Source organism: Pseudoliparis swirei, chromosome 4 (assembly GCF_029220125.1).
Source record: "Pseudoliparis swirei isolate HS2019 ecotype Mariana Trench chromosome 4, NWPU_hadal_v1, whole genome shotgun sequence".
Classification (NCBI taxonomy): domain Eukaryota; kingdom Metazoa; phylum Chordata; class Actinopteri; order Perciformes; family Liparidae; genus Pseudoliparis; species Pseudoliparis swirei.
The window spans coordinates 7,131,068-7,152,825 of NC_079391.1; the positions used below are offsets into that span (position 1 = coordinate 7,131,068).

A 21,758-nucleotide genomic window follows, 5' to 3' on the forward strand; every position below is an offset into this window, starting at 1 on the left:
TTTCCCCCTGTATATTTAGTATTATTATTAGTATTTAGTTTTTAGTATTTTGTTTTGTGTTTTATATTTATTTTTCATTGATGCTCTGATGTGCACCGCTGCTGTGATTTTTGAAATTTCCCCACTGTGAGACGAATAAAGGAATATCATATCATATATATATATATATGTATATATATATATATATATGTGTATATGTATCTGCAATTAATTATACAATTAATATATATATTTGTATTTTTAAAATTGATTATATATGCATACAAACATTATATCTATATATAGTATATATATAAATCTAAAATATATATATAAATATGAAGAAGAAAGATAAAATAAATGAATACAAAATAAACAAATTAATGAATAAAAAAAATAATATATATACATATACACATATACATATATACATTTGGAGACAAAGAACTTAAACATTTCACTTCTGGCATCTTTTTTTATTTATATTTTTAAAGCCGAAGACTCGAAAATTCCGCCACTTATCGCCACTCGAAATGCGTGCAGACAGCTTGACACAGAGCGGAGCAGCGCGTGAGCTCTGATCGCGCGCTCTTAATGAAGTATCGATCCTAAAAATATGCTAAATCACATCGTTTTTAACGTACGGGTACTTTGTTAGTATGGCTACACCGTGCAGCGTGACAGCAGCAGATGTAGCGGACTAACATTCAAGCTAACCTGAACCCCCAAACGCTGAAGACATCTGAAATTTGTAATTTGTGAAATTGGGCTATACAAATAAACTGAATTAAATTGAATTGAACGCTGATTGGCCAAGACTCGACACGTCCCATCAAAGATGTTTTATTGCGAAGAGCACCACATCACATTTTCTCTGTGTCCCACTCCAATCTCAGAAACGCCGGCCGGCCAAATGACCGCCCACCCCAAAACAAAAACTCTTCGGATCTACACGATTCACGTAAGTCACCTATTTTGGTTTCAAAACGGCGAATTTCGCCGAAAGACGAGGGATTTTCATGCCTGAATAGTATTCAGGGCCCTGAGCCGAGTGATTCTTTATCAAGTATTGATTGGGCATAAACCTATCAGATTGAAGATCATGGCTGCTAAAATACTGAAAATCATCTGCGATACTTGCAGGTTGCAAGAATGTAAAACCTGTGGTTGATTTTCTAATTCAGATCAAGTTGTTGATTTTATCAAGAACCATGAAACTTATGAAAAAGAGGGTTCAAGTCTATTAAAGTGCAGCTTATCATTCAAACTAAACTGCCCACCTGATGCATATTGTTTGTTGAACTATAACATATATTATAGTAGATTTGGGATTATAAAGACCAACTCAGGAAACACTATCCTGAGCAAAGGTGGTCTTTCAAGAGTGAAACTTAAGAACTACACAACAGCACATTTAGGGCAACACTCAGTAGCTACCCAAGACAGAGTATCCATGTATGGACAAGCAATGAACAAGACTTTCAATTCTTTACATTTATTAAGAATGTAAAAACAGAATACGCATCCTTCCAAAACATAATGAACAATCCAAATAAGGAAGAGTCGAGGCATATTGAGAGAGCGTCCTTTGCTTCTTAACAGGAGTGCTGCTCTAGAATCAGGTTTCTAGACCACAGACAAGGATGGAACGGCAGAAATTGAAGGGGATGACTTGGGAAGCTGGAGAAAGGTATAGATTTAAATGTATACAAATTGTGAGTGTATATTAAAAAAATGGAAAATCCTCTTCCCGGGAAAAGCCTGACTTAAAAGGCCACTAAAAAGCAGATTCAGGATCAACACTCCTATTTTAAGAAACTTGTTGTTTAGGGGCAACAACCAAACAGAGGTGAATGTGGAAAGAACAGACTGAAGAGAAAAGCAGCGACATGAGAACATTTCCCTCCTCAGTCCTTCCTCAGCGGTACAGTTTCCTCACGGATGCCCTCCTTAGTGATGACGCAGAGGCGAAGAGCATCTCCGGTGTAGACGTCTCTCTCTGCGGCCGAGATGAAGACATCTTTGACCAGCTGAACGGCTTTTTCCTGAGTCAGAGGAACGTGCTGCACACCCTCCATGTTCTTGAAACCAATCTGTGCAAGTGCATGTTGGAAACAGAGACATATGAATGCACCTCGTCCAAAAGCAAGCAAACTTAACTGGCACACTAGATTGCCCGCATACTTAAACAAAGGGATGAACAGGTCAACCTGCAGTGCGTCAGTTACCTGGTTGTCCAGTAGGGGCTGGAGCATGGCACTTGCTGATCCTCCAGCTTTGTAGGTGTCTCTCTGGTAGGAGCCCACTGGGTCGAAGCTGTACACCGCTCCCTTGCCTTCATTCATAAGAGTATTGCACATAAAAACAATCATTACAAGAACCAAGAACATAGTCAGAGCATAATACAATTTCCATCTCAAACAAAAACAACAATTACTGTGTGACACAATGAAGCACAACAGAGGCAACAAGCTGTTTTTAGCTACAGACTAAATGTTCTTGTTAAACGTACACAGTCCAGAGCATATACATGCAAACGTGATACATTTACTCCACTTAACGTTTGCAGCATTTCGACACCCACCGTGTTCATCCAGTCCTCCGATGATGTTGTAGACGTAGTAGGGGAAAAACCTCTTGCCGTACAGGATGGTAGACAACATGGCTGCAATGGCGCTGCTGGTCATCGTCTTATTATTCGAGTGTTTGTACATCTGAGAAACGGGCAGGAACATTATTTCAGGTGTTAGTTACAACCGAGTGACCTGCGAAAACATCTGTGGGTCTGCATAACTGCAGACAGTGAAGCTTAAAGAGAGGTAACATAGATGGCATATGCAGTGTTAATTAACTGTGATGACACTTAGATGTGTTCTGATTAGATTGTTTTTTTAGAATAACAGAGATTGAAAAAAAATGAATACAATTATCTTCATTAAAACCGCAAGGCAGATCAGAATATTAGCCTCATGTCAACCGTCTTGGAAACCACTACAATCAACATAAGCCCTGGTTTTCAAGCAGCGGTATGACAGTAAGCCGAATAAGATCCTTTTTGAAGATGAGACTTAGAAGAAGGTGAAACCAAAACGCTCTGCTGCCCCAGCCCACCTTTAGTCTAGCATCAATGATTTTAGTCAGAGTCAAGCAGTCGCCGTGGAAGCCGCTGCAGCCAACGACGGTTGTGTCCGTCCTGTGAGGGAAAGCACACACACATGTGAGACTCAGAATAGCGTATTGTTCATTTCACCTCGATTGATGTTGCAATAACAGATTTTAATGACAGATTCCAAATGATGCTTTCTTGAGAAGCAGTAGAGCAAGTCATTGGGCACCAAGCGGGAACAAACTACAGTCCTCATCTTAAGAGATGAGTGGAGTTGAGCTGCAGGGGCTTCAGTGGTTTTACTCCACATGTCACGAGCTTTATACGAGTTTAGAAAGAACTATGAAAGTAGGAGACTGCACAAGATATAGCTTTAAAAAGTTACATGGGCTCTTTATCCTCCCGATCTTGCCCCAGTTGACTGTGGAGGAATGTGATGGTGCAAACTGCAAACTTACAGCTTGTAGCATTTTGGAGAGTCGCGGCTGTGGATGGAGTAGCCTTCACTCAGCCGGGTGTCTGACGCGACGATGGCGAAGTCTTCCCCAGCAACGGCTAGTACGGTTCTGAAAAACCCAACGCACACAACACACGCTGGTTCACTCATCTTATAACCCAACGCATCCAGAGGGAGACGTTTCTCCAGATACTTGCTAAAGGAAGCTACGCTACCGTTTTGAAACTGAAACCGTAATAAACATTCATCTTTCACTTTATCTTTATTTAAAGATGATACTTGATGTCCTTGCCAAAAATGGCATGATCTCGCGTACTTTTCCTCAATTCAACCTTTTGTTTAGTTTGATATCGTTGCTGAGCCGGTTCGCTAGTTAGCACAGCCTGTTTGTATGTGAGGCTAGCTAGCAGGCTAACCAGCCCGCAGTTGAACGCGCTCTCACCCTCCGTTGAACGAGTAAGGAGAGAAGCGGTGCTCCGCCGGGCCGGTGTAATGGTAATCCCTCATCTTCCCGGGATCTCCAAACACACTGGAGGAAGGCATTGTTGTTACGGGAATCCAACGGTGTTGAAGCTCGAGTCGCGTAAAGTCGCTGTATCACCGTAATGTGGCAGCCTCTTCTTTTACGGTCATCACACCGGCCTGTTCAGAGGAGATCTGAGCGAGAGCGCCCCCAACAGGCTGTCAGGTGGTACAGCAGGGCCATCACAATGGAGGAATTTATTTCAGAATTAAAAATAAGAAAATAAATCTCACATTCACCATTCAATTTGTTTTTGATAAATATTTGACCAATAATAATAAAATGACATGCACATTAACTTAATTAAATTCAAACATTAGTTTAAATTCTAATCATTTCAACTTCCAAGGCCCATTAAAAGGTAAGCATAAAAAATACTTTAAAAATTAGTCATTTTATTTCTTCTGCACTTAAGATCGTCCGGAGATTCAATTAAACATGGTACACAATAGATTAGGGATGAACACAAGTATTTTCCAATTAGCTTTTATTAAAAGAAAACAAATAAAAAAATGTAAAAACACAATTCAGTGACTATGACATTAATACGAACAAATATGTTTTAAAATATTACTGAGGGACAATACAAAATAATATATAAAAAAATGTTAAGCCACATTGTACCAGGTCAATGTCTACCATTACAAAACAAGGGTTGCTCTGCTACAGTGAATGTATAATGTGGATAACATTGAGCATGTCCATTTGAGGTATCGCATACAATATTAAAAGTTTGATTTGGAGATGGCAAGTAAATTCAGTGTGATTGTGATTCAAATGATAGGCCTGCCTTGCTGATGTCATCCAAGCTCTCAGGAAAAAAAACTTAAATAAACGTGTTCACTCGTGTTAACCTGTGTATTTAGACCTGTCAATCAACAAAGACTAGCAGCAGGTAAGATCTTGTGTTTCAATTGTTGGTATTTTGTATATTTTAAATGTATAGCTTCTGCAAGTGATTGAACAAATGCAATAATGTGCATTTGTGTTGAATCTGGTCACGTTAAGGTGGTTATTGATGGCGTTCATAATTTTTGAGCCGATTTGGACTTTTTGGGTGTCTTCGCTCCTCCTTTCTTCATGGGTGTGGTGAAATCTTTGTCGCAAACCTCACATACCCAAAGGCCTGTGGAGACAGAGAGAAGTCATTTATCAAGATGAAAGAGACTAAACAAAAACTACAAACCTACTTTAAATAATAATTTTAAAAAAGGTGAATGACTAATGGACATTCTGTGTGTACAAGTCTGCTTTTCTCCCGTAGTGTTTGTTGTCCAGTCACCGAGTGTATGGTTGCGTATCCGTCTGCCCATATAAACAGATCCGCCGTATGCTTGCGTTTGTGCCCATCCACTCACCAGTAGGTATGGAGTCCATGCCCACGCAGAACGTGTGGTACCCCCGGTCACACTTGTCGCAGAACATCATCTCGTCCTCGTGGTGGGGCTGCTGACACACGGTGCACGTCTTACACTCCATACACTGCCATCGGTACGTCTGGATCACGCCCACCAGGTCCTTGCTCATGTCCAAGCAGGACGGGTGGCCTAAAGTGGGCGGACACATGAGGCACATGGACAGAAGCAAACGTGCACACACACACAAATAATTACACAACGCATGCGCACAGACATAAAGGAGCAAGTCAGACAAAAACACAAGGGACACAAAAACAGACATAAAGTTAACCGGTGCTCCCACACACACACACCACCTATAATGTACTCACATCTATTGTAACATAAGCTTGTTGGAAATCTCAAAACAAAGAAATAGCCTTTTTCTCCATGTTGTCATAACTGCCTCTAAATTGGCCAATGTTTGACCCGCCGACAGATGAAAACCTTTACAGGCACTTTGGACCACTATGTCTTTGGAAATGCTCAGTTGGTATAAATCATTTGGAAAGGAAATGATATGCTTATTACTTTTAACTATACACGTTAACCTCTTAATGTTTAACCAGGCAGTTAAATACTCGTCTTAAAGTCTAAAAATTGCTTATACAATGAAATGAAAACTCAACATATCCTTTACTTATAATAGAAATGATTAATTAGCCAATGATAACCTCTTCAATCGTCTTTGAATTGTATTTAACCACTGAGGTTAAAAGATATTTAGAATTATTGCTCATCTTAAAGTAATCATTTTATTCTGGGGAGAATAGATTATACAAAAAAACAAATACACCTGGTATCATAAGTGAATACATTTAGCTGATGTTGTGGATGAAAAACAAACAATGAACTGTCCTTTAAAAGTCAACAGTGCCAACTTACCGCTGTTATCACATTGGGAGCAGTGAATGAGAGCCTCTGGCCGGCCCCTCTTGTTGGCCTCTTTGCCCTTCTGGCAAATGCCACAAATAGCATTGGGAATGACCTTAGGCTGCAAGGGCAGAATAATGCTATAAAAAAACATGTGTATCCTCATCGACAATATATTTAGTTTAACAGATGTTTAATGCCTGGAGAGAAAAAACTAAAGAAAATCAGCATTTCCTAACAAAGGCTATTCTACATTTCGGGGCCCACTATATGAATTATATGCCGAGTACTTTATACACAAAGTGCATCACATGGCATTAAAGCTTCGGTCCGACGAAGTTAAATTGTTTTAATTGCTCCCGAGTTGGGTCATTGTTGTTTTCTTTGTAGCAAGGAACACCCCCAGGTTACCGGGCCGCAACAGAACTCTTCACAATAAACTGCAAAAGGCTTTAAGTACCAGGACATTAAAGTATATCTCATGGTACAAATGCAAGAAAAAGGTGTAGGGTGCCAAACAAACCCTCTTGCATGCATGTGGCATCTGTAATCTACAGCAGATTTAGTGTCACGCTAGTCAAGTGATGGCTTGATGGGGAGCAGATGAATTAAAAAATCTTGCAGTTGCTTTCTATGCAAAGTTAGCTTTGAGTTGAACAGAGACAAGAGCAGAACGATAAGGCGGTGAGGGGACATTTAGAGAAGGATGTCACGGAGATAAACGAGACACATGCGATGCTTTGAACACGTGGATTCCTCTGCAGGAAGCCACACAATTAAAACATGAAATATCGAGCGATGTTTTATGTATTTGGGCTAAAACAGTCTTTAAAGCATACAACACATTTATGCTTAGGGAAGTTTGTTTTATGGTTCAGTATTGTCACCAAATTAACTTTGCTTTCCAGTGACTTGGGAAGTTAGCAGTTTGTTTACTTCGAAAGCCTCAAGGCAGTAACATCCTTCATTAAAATGTCTCCTCACGGGAAGTTAGCAGGTTACACTAAACGGCCAAAGGGACAAGACGTTGGGTCAATAAAGGACATGGTTTGGAAATGAGGAAAATTCAAGACCAGAAACAAAAGCAGAGAACTAAAGAATTAGACAGACAGCAGCAGGAGGGGGGGAAAAGAGAAAAGTAGAGCCGTGTCGACTTTCATACATGCTCACTATGCAAATGCAAATATATAGTCTCATCTATACTTCGACTTAAAAGGTCAACGGTTCACACCTTCGGCCGGTGCGCTGACTCTTGGTGTATAAATGTATTTGTGGCCACATGAAATGCTGACATTACAAGCAGTGTCCAGCAGTGTGCCCGATGCCTGCACACTCAAAACTTCTTCAGTGGAAAATAGAACAGGAGCAAGTTCATGAGGTTGAATCCCGTTTTATTCTAAATTTACTGAATTTGGTCAAACACAAGAAATGCTGTATTTTATGCACATAAAAAATATATTTTAAAAACGGTCAGAACCAGTGTTGCCAGGTCCGCGGTGTTCCCACGGAATTGGGCTACCTTTGAAGTGTTGCCGCGGGTTGAATTTTTTGTCCGCTGGTTCGGGTAGACCTATTTTGCATGCAAATTACATGAATATCTTTAAATAAAAATCCATATTTTAAATGAAATAATTTATTTAGACCCAAATCCTACCAAACTGACTCCAGATCAGCACGTTCACACATGGACATGGGACACGCCCACATACACATACTGTATCTAATTGCACAAGGCCATTTTAGGACCTAGGTGAAATAACGGTTTAGGGAAAACTGCTTTTAATGCTGGCATACTAAACATTTGGTGTTACTTTGTAGATATTAATGTACAATACATTTGGCAATGATAGCAATGCTGTTGGACTTTAAAAGCTGTGTATATGATTTGGCACGGGCATATTTTGAGTTCTGATATTGGGCTGGTTTTGGGCTGGTTTTATTGGCCATTGGGCTGGTTGTGTCACACACACCTGGCAACCCTGGTCAGAACTCACTTTCAGACGCGTTTGCTTTTAAATGATCTGGCAGCTAGTTTTTATTGGGCCATACACCTTTCAACATGACGTATAATTCAGACACAGAGGCATACATACTGAGACACAACTAAATCCACTAACTTTATAGAGCGGCAGATCATATGGTTTAAACATCATGTTTGGCTTTGACTGAGATTTCTGTAAAGTAAATAAGCGACACGGTAATGCTAACCCGTTAGCTGCGCCTCACATCTTCCCATACGCGTTGGCCAAATGCACATTAATCACCTAATGAACCTGGACTCGCCTCAGCCGTGCAACTCGTGGTGATAACAATGAAGCTCATCAATATCTTTCACTCATTCAATACGTCTGGCATGCAAAACAACAAACATTCTGAGCTCTTTCTAAGCATCAAGCCAGCACGTTGTCAGGAAGAATAAGAGCGATAAAATTAAACACTGTTTAAAAAAAAAAAATCTTATTAATATAGTATTACTTTATGCATCTGCGTAACACATTGAACACAATACTTTTATCTCCCAAATGTCTCCTCTCGCTTACAAGCTCCAGAAAGGCTGTTGAGCCACAGCTCTTCGATTTCCTCGAATCACTAACATTAACACGTCATGTTAAATGGTGCAATATATATATATATATTTCACATGTTAACATGCAACATGTATCCCATTGACACATCCTGAACAAAACACTGATGCAGAGGCAATTAGTTGAACTAATTCCTTTGTTGTTTTTATTCATGAGCCGTTTGTGAAATACCACTCTACTGACCATGAGGTCATCATTAACCACTGCACATACTGGCGATGGTAGTCGGACCAGAGCGAGGTCTCGTTACTCAGCTCGTGTTGCCGTCACATGTGGCGTCTTTTGTGGAGACAATAATCAGACATCCGTAAACCCGTAAATACTGGCCGAAAATGCTACCACCGAAAGAGACGGGTACATTTCAACTTTACAGGTATTTCACTTTGGCCGATTTACCAGAGCTACAAAAATATTAATCATAGTGGACTTTTCTGTATACAGCGTTTTGCCAAATTAGAAATGCCTGAAGGGTATTACATCTCTAGGTCCTATTGCGCTCATCACAGAAACAGTACAGGGACATTATTTTACTGACTAATAACTTGTTCATTCTGGCTACCGACATGCCATGTCTGCAAGCTCAAAAGCATATATGCAAAATGATCTGATGACTTAAAGTCAAGTCAAAACGTAAACACACTGAAACTGGTAACATACACTCGAAAAAGGACCATGCCCACACCACAAAGCTGAGCTGAACTCGACTGGACCATCAAACTCGCATTAACGGGAATATACCTGCATATTTGAGGTATTTTCTTCTGCCAGGTTTATATAAAAATTATTAAAATGGATCAAAATATCTACGTTTCTAGCCCAGTGGGCTGTCGGGAGCAAGTGAGACACTGAATACACCCCCCCCCCCCCACATCTACAATCATTTGAACATGTAGGTATTTATTTTAAATGAGTACCAACGACGTATGAACGAAAGGTGAGCTGATGTGGGGGTTGTCCAGCGGAGTAAGAACCCAGACAGACATCATCCAGACTACTTCTAGCTCAGCTCAGCCACAGTGTGAACACGGTCAGCATGTCCTCATCTCTCCAAGATGACATTATAAGGACAAGAGAACCCCACGTCTAACAGCTGTGTGATACCTATTAACAGATAAACAGCACATCACATGGTGTATCATGAAAGCATTTTATAATACCAATACACACTTAAAATATAAGGGTTAAGTGCATTCTACACTTGAGATATAAATCTTAAAAGTCTCTAGTGTTAAACATCAACTACTTTTTAAAAGCAACCACAAATTGAATGTGGTTTATATGTTTTATATCAGAGTAACAAGACTTTTCTTCTAAAAAAACGAGAAAACTAGCAGCCAAAACATCCACTTGCTTGTCTCGGAAGAATCTCTTTTTGACAAGTGAGGACAGACAAGAGGTATATTGAAGACATTCAAAATGAAAAACTTTTAAAGTTCAAATTTGTCTTGGCCGAAAAAAACAAAAAGTGAAAGTGCAGCGGAAAAAGAAACGAGTGAACTGTTCCTTTAAAATGTTCTTATTGCTTACAGTCTGGTACGAAGAGGGGAAAAAACAAAAACAAAAAAGCCACCAGGCAATCATAAGAACAAAAGCTGGAGAGAGGACCCCCAAAGTGTGACTCCGTGCGTGTGTGCGTGTCTTTGCGTGTGTGTGTGTGTGTGTGTGTGGATCAGGTCGTCCCAGCTGAAAAGCTGACCAACGGTAGAAGTCGGAGAACAAAGTGAAGAAAGCTAGGGAGGGGTGGCGGGATGAATGGAGTAAAGGAGTGGTAGTAGTAGAAAGAGGAGGAGGAGGGGGAGGAGGGGGGGGGTAGAAAAGTGCTGCTGCTGTTGTTGGAGAAGAGTTCAGGTGCTTTTGTCCTCTACCTTGTACCCGGGGATGGCTTTGTGGGATGCAGAATGGGGCTGGCTGCTGTCTTTTCCCGGCGTGGACGTCTTGTCTTTGGCTTTGGACTTGGGGCCCGGTTTCCCCGCTCCCTCTTGGCTCTCCACGTCCGACGTGTTGCCGGAAGAACTGTTCTGCAGAGACACAGAAAAGGAAGGAGAAAGAGTGAAGGACAAGGGGCTCGAGAGTGACGTCGTGGAGACGATTCGTCGAGGTGAATCATGCAGCTGCAGACATCTACCGTCAGGCATCTGTACCACCAATCCAACATGGACTTGTGGCCCACTAGAGTATTTGTACACAGCCGAATGTCTTACAGAAGAGTTCTTGATCTTTTTGTCACCCTTGCCATCCTCGGGGTCGTCCGAGTCGGGTTCAGAGTCCAGCGCGGGGAGCTCTGGATCCAGCGGGGGCTCAAACAGAGCCGTGTTTAACGGCAAGTACCGCAGCTCATTGGGAGAGTACCTGCCGCGCACAACACATCGTTGCATCAGGGCAAAAACATTCAGCGCGGTAATACAGAATACAGGAACAGGAACTATCCGGTTTGACCCAGAAAAGAAAGGGAACATAATTTGGTGGTTTTCCATCTTGAATAGCGGGGACTGTACCTTTTGTAGTAGTCTTGGAACTGTCCCGGGATGAGAGCCACCGGGTAAGGCCCCGTCTTCGTCATCTCTGGAGCCAGCACCTTGAACCGGCCCTGGGGCACCTGGATAGTCTGAGTAAACACAAAGTTCATTTAAAAAAATTAAATAATCACAAGTATACAGAAGGTCTTTTCTGAATCCAATTGGACACTTAGACATCGATAGAAATCACCATATTCCCCTAAAAATGTGTTTTTCAGGCAAATGGGGAAAGTAAGCAGGGTGCTAATAAAGCCTTAGTCTTAATACTGCTCTGGCTGTACTAGATGTAAATGTGTGTTTTTAAACATCTTTGTGTTTTGGACCTACAACCCATTAATCAAAGCCTTTGGTTCTTTAATAATGAGCAATAACAACTTTTCTGAATTCCTGTTTAATCTCAGTTTTTCGAGGTTGGATTTACATGCGTCTGCAGGTCAAAGTACGCTCTCCTCTCTTCCATACGCTCCCTGTTGAAGTTACTATTGAACTCTGCCGCTTTTTTAGCCGCCTTCTTAATGTACTCGGGGACCTTGCTGGCCTCCACCTTCTGAGGGTTCTGCTGCTGCTGCATTTGCTGCAAAAGACAACAGACAGAGAGCGTCAGAGAAGTGTCCACACACGTAGGTGGAGGAATATCATTAAATGAATTACCGTTAAAGCAAATGTCACAGTAATCCTCATTGTATTCCGTTAGCTTGTATACTTACAGAGTACTCTTTAGATATTCTCTGCCGCTCCTTCTCCTGCAGGATGACCGAATACTCAGAGTGTTTGATGGGATACTCTTTTATCATCAGATCTATCACCTCGTCACTCCGCAGAGCTGTCAGACCTAAAAAGAAACACAAAAGATACAATGACGCACACACACACACACACAGACACACACTGGGACTGCACCAAGATACCAGACTATTTGCACCGGGTTAAGAGACTGTAGTCAAACAATTAGATCTGGTCTGAGAGTGTTCGCTGTGGCGCCTACCCAGAGTGCACTGCGTTTCAGTAATGACATTCTGTTCACGCAGGTGAAGCTTCTCTTTGTGGGACAAGTCTCTTCTCTCCATATCTACAGAGACAAAGAAACAACATCACTATCCAAAGAACAGCTGCCTTCATCTGGGCAGACCAGGAGTAAAAAGAGTGACATCATCATCAGTATGACACACACACACACGCACGCACGCGTATATATATATATTAAAATAATTAAAAATATTATTGCTGGAATAATAACACATTATGTATATATATATATATAAATAAATACACACAAATATATGTATATATACACACATATATTTATATGTATGTATATATATAAATATATGTATATATACACACATATGTATATGTATGTATGCATATATATATATATACACACACACACACACCTGCATATACTAAGTATTGCCATTGTGTTGTCATTATTATTATTACAGCAATAATATTAAAAATAATTGGTATTAGAGTTATTAGTATTGAATTGATTGTATTTTGAGAGAGAGAGAGTATAACTTTTTCCTTGAGCCCTTAAACTGTGAACCGTTTCAGATGTTGACCTCTGTCTTACCGGGGTACTTCCTCTTGAAGGATGTGACTCCCAGATACTCGCTGACCTGCTCCTGCAGCATGTAATACTCTCCGGTGTCATCTGGAGGCCACTTGTACTCCGTGAGGTTCTCTGCTGGGAAATAGGTCGGGCTGGCAGGCGGGTTGAGAGACAACAGGGATCTTAAATGAGGATTGAGAATATTATTGGAAGCTGAGAGAGACTCAGAGGTTCTCAGCTAGGACAGCAAACTCAACCAAACATCAGACAAAATACTATGAATAAATTGTATTTTAAAATAATGTATGTAATAGGGGGAACACCTGAAGATGACTACAGTTACATCTTTTGGTTTTAACACATGCATTATACATCCTAATTATAGGATAACAATGAAACCATTTGAACCCATAACGTATAAATAAGCAGTGCCAGTGTATTTCTCTTTGCCAATGATCAAGCCAACGCACTCATAGTCTTGACTGGAGGTGTCACAGCTTCGAGAGCTGTCTCCTGAACACATTCTCCTTCTTTTGGGAATGTGGCTGCCATCATTGGACTCCTCTTCAATTACATCCTCCTACAAAGGAAAATTTAAAACACAATTATTGACATGTATATTTTGTATGCAATATGATTAGACCAAAGAAATAAACAGCAAGATCATCACATTTGTTGAAGCCCTGATATCGCTCACTGGTGTATTCATGTTGCTGCTCTTTAGGGCGCACTTTGTAATTCGCTCATTTGTAGTTTCACTTTTTTACAGCAGGTATAAAAATCCCTTTATCCCAATTTTGCTTTTGTTTTCAGGTGCGAGTTCACAGGGTGCTTATTAATGAAGCCAGGATAACCCTAATGTTGTTCTTTCTCTTTTCGATTGAAGCAGAAACATGACTGTATTTATTCAGCTCTTGCTTCATCAGTAACTAGACAATAAACAGGATAAACTGTACAGGTGGTGGCCTATGTCACACACATATAAACACATTCTAGCAGTTGAAGATTGAAAGGACATTATTGAAACATAAGCATGCAAAACAATAGTCCTCCATGTGTTAAAACGGTTGTATGTTGATGGCAGACTGGAGACAAGATGTTTAAAAAATAAGTAATACACACTCAGCATCACATCTCAAGAAAAAATGCATAATTCAGAGAACCAAAGATCAGTTTAGACGTGATAGTTTGTTTTCTTTAAGTATTTTGGTCCAAACGCATTTAAAAAATGTAATACTTAAAAAGATCTTACATGAAGACGTTTCATTTAGGGGGATTTAAGTATCGTATGTAATGTTCTGCTTTCACATCCGAATAAGGATACATCTGGTTACCCATATGGAGCTATTTATTTAATTATTAGATACAAACAACACGTGAATCTGTGAAAAGGTCGACATATTTTGGGAGGCAGTAGACAAAACAAATACAGGAGCATGTATGTAGAGTTGTCAAGGCGGTAACTGGGAAGGCAAAAAGGCGCTCACGTTACCACTGTCAAACCTCTCATATCAACACAGTGTGACTTGAATACATGTGAACACATACATGTTCGTGACATGGAACAAATAAACCACCCCAAAGGTCACGCTGAAAAACAAAAGGATGGTCATGGACGCAGGGAGCCGTCGGACAGATACCTAGCCGTTAGCTGCGGAGCCAGAAACAGTGCAGAGCTCCGTGAACCGATAGTAGTATTATTCGTGTGGTTGTTGTTGTTGTTCGGGAATATAAATGTTACCTGAAGGGATTGTGCTCCAGGAGTAGCGGGATTGCTGTCGCAGGGCGGTCTGATGGGGAGCACAGCAGCCATATTTCCCTAAATAAAGCCTGCAGCAAGGCTAGCCACTAGCCACTTCTTCTTCTTTTACTTTGAGGTTTATTGGCGGTTGGCACACGGACCTAACCGCCGCCTTCTGGGCTGGAGAGTAGGCTGTAAGTAGAGTATTTCCTCGCTACTTCCTAATGATTGATTAGCATTTCCACTATGTACACAATCATTGCATACTTTTTTGATTTTAATATTATTTTATAAATGTACTTATCACAAAATTGAATGGTTTTGAGTGACAGAAGTCTGGGTCAGACGCCTCAAAACGCTGTTCCAGTAGCGCCCCCCTGTGGCGGTCTGCATGCATTACCTCACTCGGCTCGGCTTTAATTTTGAAGAAGGAAAAAAAACGAACCACGTACGGGAAGTCGGAGGGGACAATCAGCTGGAATCCGCGTAAATCATCAACAGGACTATTTGCCTTAACTTAGCAAGCTATCCGTCTTGTCAACTTCTATTTCTTATTTCCTTCCATTTTGCTGTCAAAACGCCACACTGGTGATGTCGGAATCATACGGTAAGGAGGCTTGTTTAAGGGCCGCCGTCGATCATATTTTCGCGTAGCCACAGACACGGGATGAGGCAGGTGTGCCGAGAGAGCTTTTTCTCACGGTAAACAGATAGCGGACAGGCTAACGGAAGGCTACTGGCTTTAAGAAATGCAATGTCAGCGAAAGTAATACCAAAGAGCTTAAACAGTAGATTTCACTCAGGATGGGTGGATGAAATATTTGTTTTTTGAAGGTTCCAAATTACCACAGAGGTTAGCGGACATCAGAGGAAAGGGCTGCAGGATGATGGAGCTGAGATGTGTATCCTGTACTATGGTGCACAAACACGACACGCAGGGGATACGTATCGAGGCGATGCATTGGTTCGTGGGGAATTGGTGTCATAGTTTCAACATTTTACATTAAGATGATCAGGATCTAAGGAAGTGGAGCTACTACTACTACTATACACAATCACAGTGTATACGTGTACACCCTCAAAGCTATGTGCCACTATGCTGTATTATGTTCCTGTCTGTATGGGAATATACGTTTGAGGGGAAAAGGGATATCTCTAGCTGTTATTTGTATCCTTACACAAACACTCAACATCAAATATAGTTATTGAATAATTGTGATCAAGACATCTACTGAGCACAACATGTTACTGTTAAAAATAACTGAAAACAAACTATATAATGGTGACAGTGTTTATACACTCACAAACATGTCTGACAATTTCCCAAAACATATCAGATGGCATGTATAGATTGATATCAATTTAACTGTGATAAGCTGATATTGTCCAATACTAATGTCACAGCTGAGGCTCTAGGTATGACAATCATGTCGGCTGCAACAACACAGACACACTATGTTGGATGTACACATGACCATTTCTGTGTCTTCTCACCTCAGATTTCCTGTTTAAATTCCTGGTTATTGGAAATGCCGGAACGGGCAAATCCTGTCTGCTGCACCAGTTCATAGAGAAGAGTTGTAAGTCAGAAAGATGCTACGTGTCCTTCATTATTTACGGTTAACAGACAGTTGGTCTGACCTCTATTGTAAGTGCAGTATTGTATTCAACACATGTGCAAATCAGATGAGCCTTGTTCAATGTCGGTGAGAGAGAAACGTGTCTCTGGAGGTGTTAAGTTCCTCGCTGAACAGGTACGCTGTAGGTCATCAATATGTTCTGCATCTAATAATAAACCCAATTTATTTTGTTTTTCAGTTAAGGATGAATCCAACCACACAATTGGAGTAGAGTTTGGCTCTAAGATCATCAATTTGGTCAACAAAATGGTCAAACTGCAGATTTGGGACACTGCAGGACAAGAAAGGTTCCGGTAGGGAAAAATACATCCAAACAGAACTGTCAATGGCCAAAAGCAAATGTAATCATCCCCTCTTTCTCAACACATTTCAGAGCCTGTGCGCATCGGTCATTTCTATTCACCCAGGTGCATACTGTTAAAATGTAATGTAACACACTATGGTGAAAGACAGAGGTAACAGATACAGCATCTGCTTTGAAAAAGGGAGTTGTTTGTGTTCCAAAGGAAAGAAGGGCATCATGACTCACTCACCAAGTCTGCTGCTTTTCAAGCAGTCCTTCAATGACAAATCAGAATGTGGGAACCACTGATGTCTCTCAGGCCTCTCGGGCCTCATGTACATTTTCATAATATCTGACCACGCGCTCACATTGACTGTGAGTTTATCTGCGTGCGTGTGTGTCTGTGTCAGGTCTGTTACCAGGAGTTACTACAGAGGTGCAGCAGGAGCTCTGCTGGTCTATGATATCACAAGGTAAATCAGCCTAGCCAATCACAGACCATGATTTCAGGTTCGCCCTCTCCTCTCTACAATGTAACCCTTCTGTCTCCGTACGCTGCAGTCGAGAGACCTACAACGCTCTGACCACGTGGCTGACCGACGCCAGGATGCTGGCCAGTCAGAACATCGTCATCATCCTTTGTGGAAACAAGAAGGACCTGGATGTGGACCGAGAGGTCACGTTCCTGGAGGCGTCACGCTTTGCTCAGGAGAACGGTAGATTACACCGTTTATAACACAGTGATGCTTTGATCGTTCCTCTCAAAACCTCCCATCATAACCGGGGAGCTTGTTCCTCTCAGTAGCAGGGCGCTCCAGGTGTTGACCTATTGTTGTTCGTGGAAGGATTGTTTTGGCATTTAATTGTCATCTAAATCTTTCTGAAGTTCAGTAAGTAATTATGCTGCTTACTATAAATGACTATAAGGTCAACATCTGAAACGGTTCACAGTTTAAGTGCTCAAGGAAAAAGTTATACTCTCTCTCTCAAAATACAATCAATTCAATATTAACTAGAATGGGCACTCGGTAGAGCGCATACCTTCGCATATCACAATATTGGGCATTGAATTATGAACATTTTGGCATTAGTTGCATGCCAATTGGACAAAAATGTATCGTGCTATGGTAAAAAAAAGATGTTTATCTTTTCATGACCTTGACCTTTGACCCGATCGATCCCAAAATCTAATCAAATGGTCCCCGGATAATAACCAATCGTCCCACCGAATTCCATGCGATTCGGTTTAAAACTTGTTGTGTTATGCGAGTAACACGCATACAAATAAATAAATATATACACGGCGATCAAAACATAACCTTCCGCATTTTCAATGCGAAGGTAATAACTCTCATACCAATTATTTTTAATATTATTGCTGTAATAATAATAATAATGACAACACAATGGCAATACTTAGTATAGGCCGGTGTGTGTGTATGTATTTATTTGTGTGTGTGTGTGCATATATATATATATATGCATACATACATGACTGAACTGCCGTGTGTGTGTGTGTGTGTGTGTGTGCGTGCAGAGCTGATGTTCCTGGAGACCAGCGCTCTAACAGGAGAGAACGTCGAAGAGGCTTTTGTCCAGTGCGCTCGGAAAATCCTCAACAAGATCGAGTCGGGTAGGAACCGCGATCCTCCCCTATAACCAGAGCCCCGACTCTAAATCCCCTCTCATCCTCCCAGGATCAACCAGACAGGCTGGTGTATGGCTCCAGACTGTAGCAGTCCTCATCAAGCGTTTTCAAAGTTAAAGCCAAAACAAACACAATTCATGATAAAAAAATTTAAAAAAGGATTATTTGCAAGAAAATAAATGCCATCTTTTAAGAGTTGGTTTGCGATGCCATCGTGAAGCCCAGTCCCTCACGTCTCTGTCTTCACTCATCTTGTCTGATTTCCAGGGGAGCTGGATCCGGAGCGGATGGGTTCGGGTATCCAGTACGGCGACGCTGCACTACGACAGCTGCGTTCTCCTCGTCGCGGTCAGCCACAGGGAACCCAGGAGTGTAGCTGCTAGTGGACGCGCCCCCATGACGCTCACAGACGAGGTGAAAGGGCCCGCGGGTTTGGACCTTTGTGCTTTACGTGAGATGGTGATATTAACTATGCCACAGAAAAAGGTTTTTCCTTCTGCTGCTTGAAGCGACGTGACATTCTGCTCATTGCTCTCACGCTTTGCATCTGCTGCACTCAGCATCCCTAATTTTACTTTAGTCAAAAAACTATTTATTTAGCTGCTACATGAATAAATGTGAGAGGAAGGATTTTTGAGATTTACAGTTATTCTTGAAGATCAACATGCCCGTAATCATTCACGAGTCACTGAAAGGATGAGGCTGTATTCATTCTATATTTTGTTTTTGTTTCTCAGCCCATGAATACACTAATATTATTCCCCAGCTTGTCTGGCTCTAAGATCCATATCCATATGTTGCTTTTGAAGACTTAAATATTCACACATTTTAAAGGGTACTTATTTCATTAAGTAAGAGGCTAAATACTTTCCTAAAATAGCTGGGCACTGTAGTATTTAGGAAACGATACTCAAACAAGAATACATCAGGTATTTCCAGCCGCAGTGTCCATCATTATATAGATTTGTGCTCATGATTTGCTTTAATTGTTTTTGGACCACAATGTAAGTACACGACAGAGAGCAGTAAGCTATTCTTTCCCCAATAATGAGTCAATAAGATGCACTCATCGGGTTCATCAATAATACATCATTTGTCGATAAGTCAAAACTAAGTGATGATGTTTTATGTCTCTCTTTGTGCGTGTGACCAGTGTGTTTCTGACGGGTTTGTGACGACCAGGAGGAGAACAGCCATGGGGGAACCAGGGTTGAGGTTGCTATGCTGGTGACTCCTCTGACCTTTGACCTTTCAGACCAACCTTCAGCACCTTTTTGTTGTTATGGCTGCACCTCCCAGCCCCCCTCAGAACTCCGAGCATCTCCAAGGTAACCAGAGACAGCCCACCCTTCAACATTCTGCTCCACTATTGGACGAGACCTTTCCTCGCCCTCCAATCAGGATGTGCATTACTGACATGGATGGAACCTCTCTCTCTCTCTCTCTCTCTCTTATTCACCCTTACACCTGCTGACCTTCCAGCTTAGTACATCTCATTTATTACTACTCCATATACCTTCAATCTGGAATACTTAAAGGACCAGTGTGTAGGCTTAAAAAGAAAAGTTGGCTGAAAAAACCCCTCATATTTAATTATTGTGTTTTCAGTATTTCGTTGCAGTCTGCCACCTCAAAGGAGATACTCCTAAGTCCTACCCACATTAAAGGAAAAGGTTCCATTTTGGGGTAAAAAAATATGTTTCAAGTTAACCCTCATTTTATGCCGTTGTTTGGTGGATTTTTAAAATTGTGTATCCAGCCAGACTGACCTGGTCTGCTTCTTTGCCTCTCGGCCCCAGAGGTAAACTTGATGCATGGACATAAGATATCGATCTTCTCACATAATTCTTGGCAAGAAAACACATTTAAAAAACTATTTCTTAACCACATGCATATCCAAAACCCTCTGGTACTATGGAACTTCCCTTTGCTCCCCACCTGCTCTGACTTCCTGCTTTAATCGCACCACTAACGGCCGTCTGACTCCATCTCACGCTCCCTGTATCCTTTCTTACTCTCCTGGTAAAGAATCTCCTCCTTGGCCCGACAGCATCTCGTACACTGTACAGTGTTTCTGTATATAGAGACCGACGCATGTTTTCTCAAGCAAAATATCAGAGTATTTCATTATGAAGAGTTGTTATATGTATATTAAAGTAGATATCATATCCAACATCAGTTTTATGCTCCACTGTATTAATATCACGTTTAGCCACAATACACTGGCAGTGTGTGAGCAGTATAAATGGGCAGTACTGTTTGCAGCAATTATGTTTATTTGTAAATGGGACGAGCTGATGTGGATTTCTTTATGGACTGTTTCATCAGTGCCAAGCTCATAGATGCAAACCAAAAAAAGGAAATATTGTGAGCAATGGTTTATTTAAATAATGTGTGTGGAAGTCACAGCATCCTTTAATTTACAGTAGCATGTTCAGTCAAATGACAGTGAAACACTCCTTTACCCAAAAGATTCCAATCATGAGTCATTTATAAATGATGTTTACACCAATGGAACACTAACTGAATGCATTTTAAGTTTGAGCATCGTATGAAGCCGTCCGACGTGTGTTTTGATTTTCATTTGTCTCCAAAGATACTTTATGCTCAGTCACAGGAAACTCGACAAAAAACAATTCAACTGGGGGATTGTGTATTCAAGCATCACAAAAACAACACTTCTATGGTTTTAATCTTTATAACATTTAAGACCCATGATGATTATGCATAACACGTTGAAATCAAGCCCACTTCAAACTGTAGAAATATTTAATATTAGCATTCCTCTGATCGTGGCTGCGGCCGCTCCACGTCAGGTCGCCGTGTCGTGTTTGTGTCTTTTGTCTATTTATGGATGTCTGTTTTTCTCTTGTCATTATGAATATCATGGATTTTTAATTTATTGTGTATGATAAAAGCATATGTTTTTGAAATAAAAACTCCAATAAATATTGTGTTATTTATATTTTTCTTGAGAAAAATGTCATTTCTTAATGTTTTCTAAATGATATGTTTGGTTTGGTGGAGATGAACCGATGTAAAAAAATTAAGTGATTTATTAAAAAGCTTTGCACCACACCAATTTAACTTCAACAGTCTTTTACTTCACATCAAATAAAACATGTACAGTCAGTTGAAAGCCTAAAATGTAAACAAAATGTTATGTATCGTGTAATTTTACATTATTCTGTCATTGTTGCGCCCCTAATGTCATCAATTAAATATGTGAGGAACAGCAGAAGCTTCTTCACTAAAGCCAGATTCACTGTGGAGGTAAAATGTACGCTAAGTACTTCTGGTGCTTTATTGGTCATAAACTCTATTTCTTCTTCTTATGCCTGATTACATTTCGTAGGTCGGATGATCAAATGTGATGAATGTGTCTTTTCTCAAAGGAGTATTCAGGCTTGATGGATCTCTGCTATACATTGTAAAGAGAACTGAGAAAAGCATGTGAC

At 40.8% G+C, this 21,758-nt stretch overlaps 3 protein-coding genes across 6 annotated transcripts; 1 reads left to right on the forward strand and 2 right to left on the reverse strand.

Annotated features, from left to right (window-relative positions):
• Window positions 1-1,458: 1,458 nt before the first annotated feature.
• Window positions 1,459-4,163, reverse strand: psmb1 (proteasome 20S subunit beta 1). Its single transcript, XM_056412647.1, has 6 exons — window positions 3,985-4,163; window positions 3,544-3,651; window positions 3,091-3,172; window positions 2,564-2,693; window positions 2,208-2,314; window positions 1,459-2,072 (listed from the first exon to the last, which is right to left on the reverse strand). Exons 1-6 carry the CDS (start codon window positions 4,083-4,085, stop codon window positions 1,887-1,889), a joined length of 714 nt encoding a protein of 237 aa, XP_056268622.1. The 5' UTR covers window positions 4,086-4,163; the 3' UTR covers window positions 1,459-1,886.
• A 372-nt stretch (window positions 4,164-4,535) lies between these two features.
• Window positions 4,536-14,834, reverse strand: phf10 (PHD finger protein 10). 2 transcript variants are annotated; one of them, XM_056412262.1, is made up of 12 exons: window positions 14,730-14,834; window positions 13,459-13,568; window positions 13,010-13,140; window positions 12,422-12,505; window positions 12,144-12,268; window positions 11,858-12,010; window positions 11,416-11,525; window positions 11,122-11,269; window positions 10,786-10,938; window positions 6,348-6,456; window positions 5,424-5,612; window positions 4,536-5,191 (listed from the first exon to the last, which is right to left on the reverse strand). In XM_056412262.1, exons 1-12 carry the CDS (start codon window positions 14,799-14,801, stop codon window positions 5,091-5,093), a joined length of 1,485 nt encoding a protein of 494 aa, XP_056268237.1. In that variant the 5' UTR covers window positions 14,802-14,834; the 3' UTR covers window positions 4,536-5,090. The 2 variants fall into 2 exon arrangements, with proteins under 2 accessions (XP_056268237.1, XP_056268236.1); XM_056412261.1 differs by having other exon boundaries at window positions 13,010-13,170.
• A 376-nt stretch (window positions 14,835-15,210) lies between these two features.
• Window positions 15,211-21,254, forward strand: rab4a (RAB4a, member RAS oncogene family). Of its 3 annotated transcripts, XM_056412268.1 has the most exons (7): window positions 15,211-15,336; window positions 16,229-16,309; window positions 16,548-16,662; window positions 17,063-17,125; window positions 17,214-17,368; window positions 18,190-18,285; window positions 18,568-21,254. In XM_056412268.1, exons 1-7 carry the CDS (start codon window positions 15,321-15,323, stop codon window positions 18,681-18,683), a joined length of 642 nt encoding a protein of 213 aa, XP_056268243.1. In that variant the 5' UTR covers window positions 15,211-15,320; the 3' UTR covers window positions 18,684-21,254. The 3 variants fall into 3 exon arrangements, with proteins under 3 accessions (XP_056268243.1, XP_056268242.1, XP_056268241.1); XM_056412267.1 differs by having other exon boundaries at window positions 15,211-16,662; window positions 18,568-18,714; window positions 19,454-21,254; XM_056412266.1 differs by having other exon boundaries at window positions 15,211-16,662.
• The last annotated feature ends 504 nt before the right edge of the window (window positions 21,255-21,758 follow it).

Coding starts and splice junctions, on each gene's coding strand:
- psmb1 (XM_056412647.1), bottom strand. CDS start 4,085: ATGCCTTCCTCCAGTGTGTTTGGAGATCCCGGGAAGATGAGGGATTAC. Junction 3,652..3,984: donor CCTTACTCGTTCAACGGAGG/GTGAGAGCGCGT, acceptor TGGGTTTTTCAG/AACCGTACTAGCCGTTGCTG. Junction 2,694..3,090: donor TCATTGATGCTAGACTAAAG/GTGGGCTGGGGC, acceptor CCCGTTTCTCAG/ATGTACAAACACTCGAATAA.
- phf10 (XM_056412261.1), bottom strand. CDS start 14,801: ATGGCTGCTGTGCTCCCCATCAGACCGCCCTGCGACAGCAATCCCGCT. Junction 10,939..11,121: donor AAAAGATCAAGAACTCTTCT/GTAAGACATTCG, acceptor GTGTCTCTGCAG/AACAGTTCTTCCGGCAACAC. Junction 5,613..6,347: donor CTCCCAATGTGATAACAGCG/GTAAGTTGGCAC, acceptor CGCCCACTTTAG/GCCACCCGTCCTGCTTGGAC.
- rab4a (XM_056412266.1), top strand. CDS start 16,403: ATGTGCAAATCAGATGAGCCTTGTTCAATGTCGGTGAGAGAGAAACGT. Junction 16,663..17,062: donor GCAGGACAAGAAAGGTTCCG/GTAGGGAAAAAT, acceptor TGTCTGTGTCAG/GTCTGTTACCAGGAGTTACT. Junction 17,126..17,213: donor CTGGTCTATGATATCACAAG/GTAAATCAGCCT, acceptor CGTACGCTGCAG/TCGAGAGACCTACAACGCTC.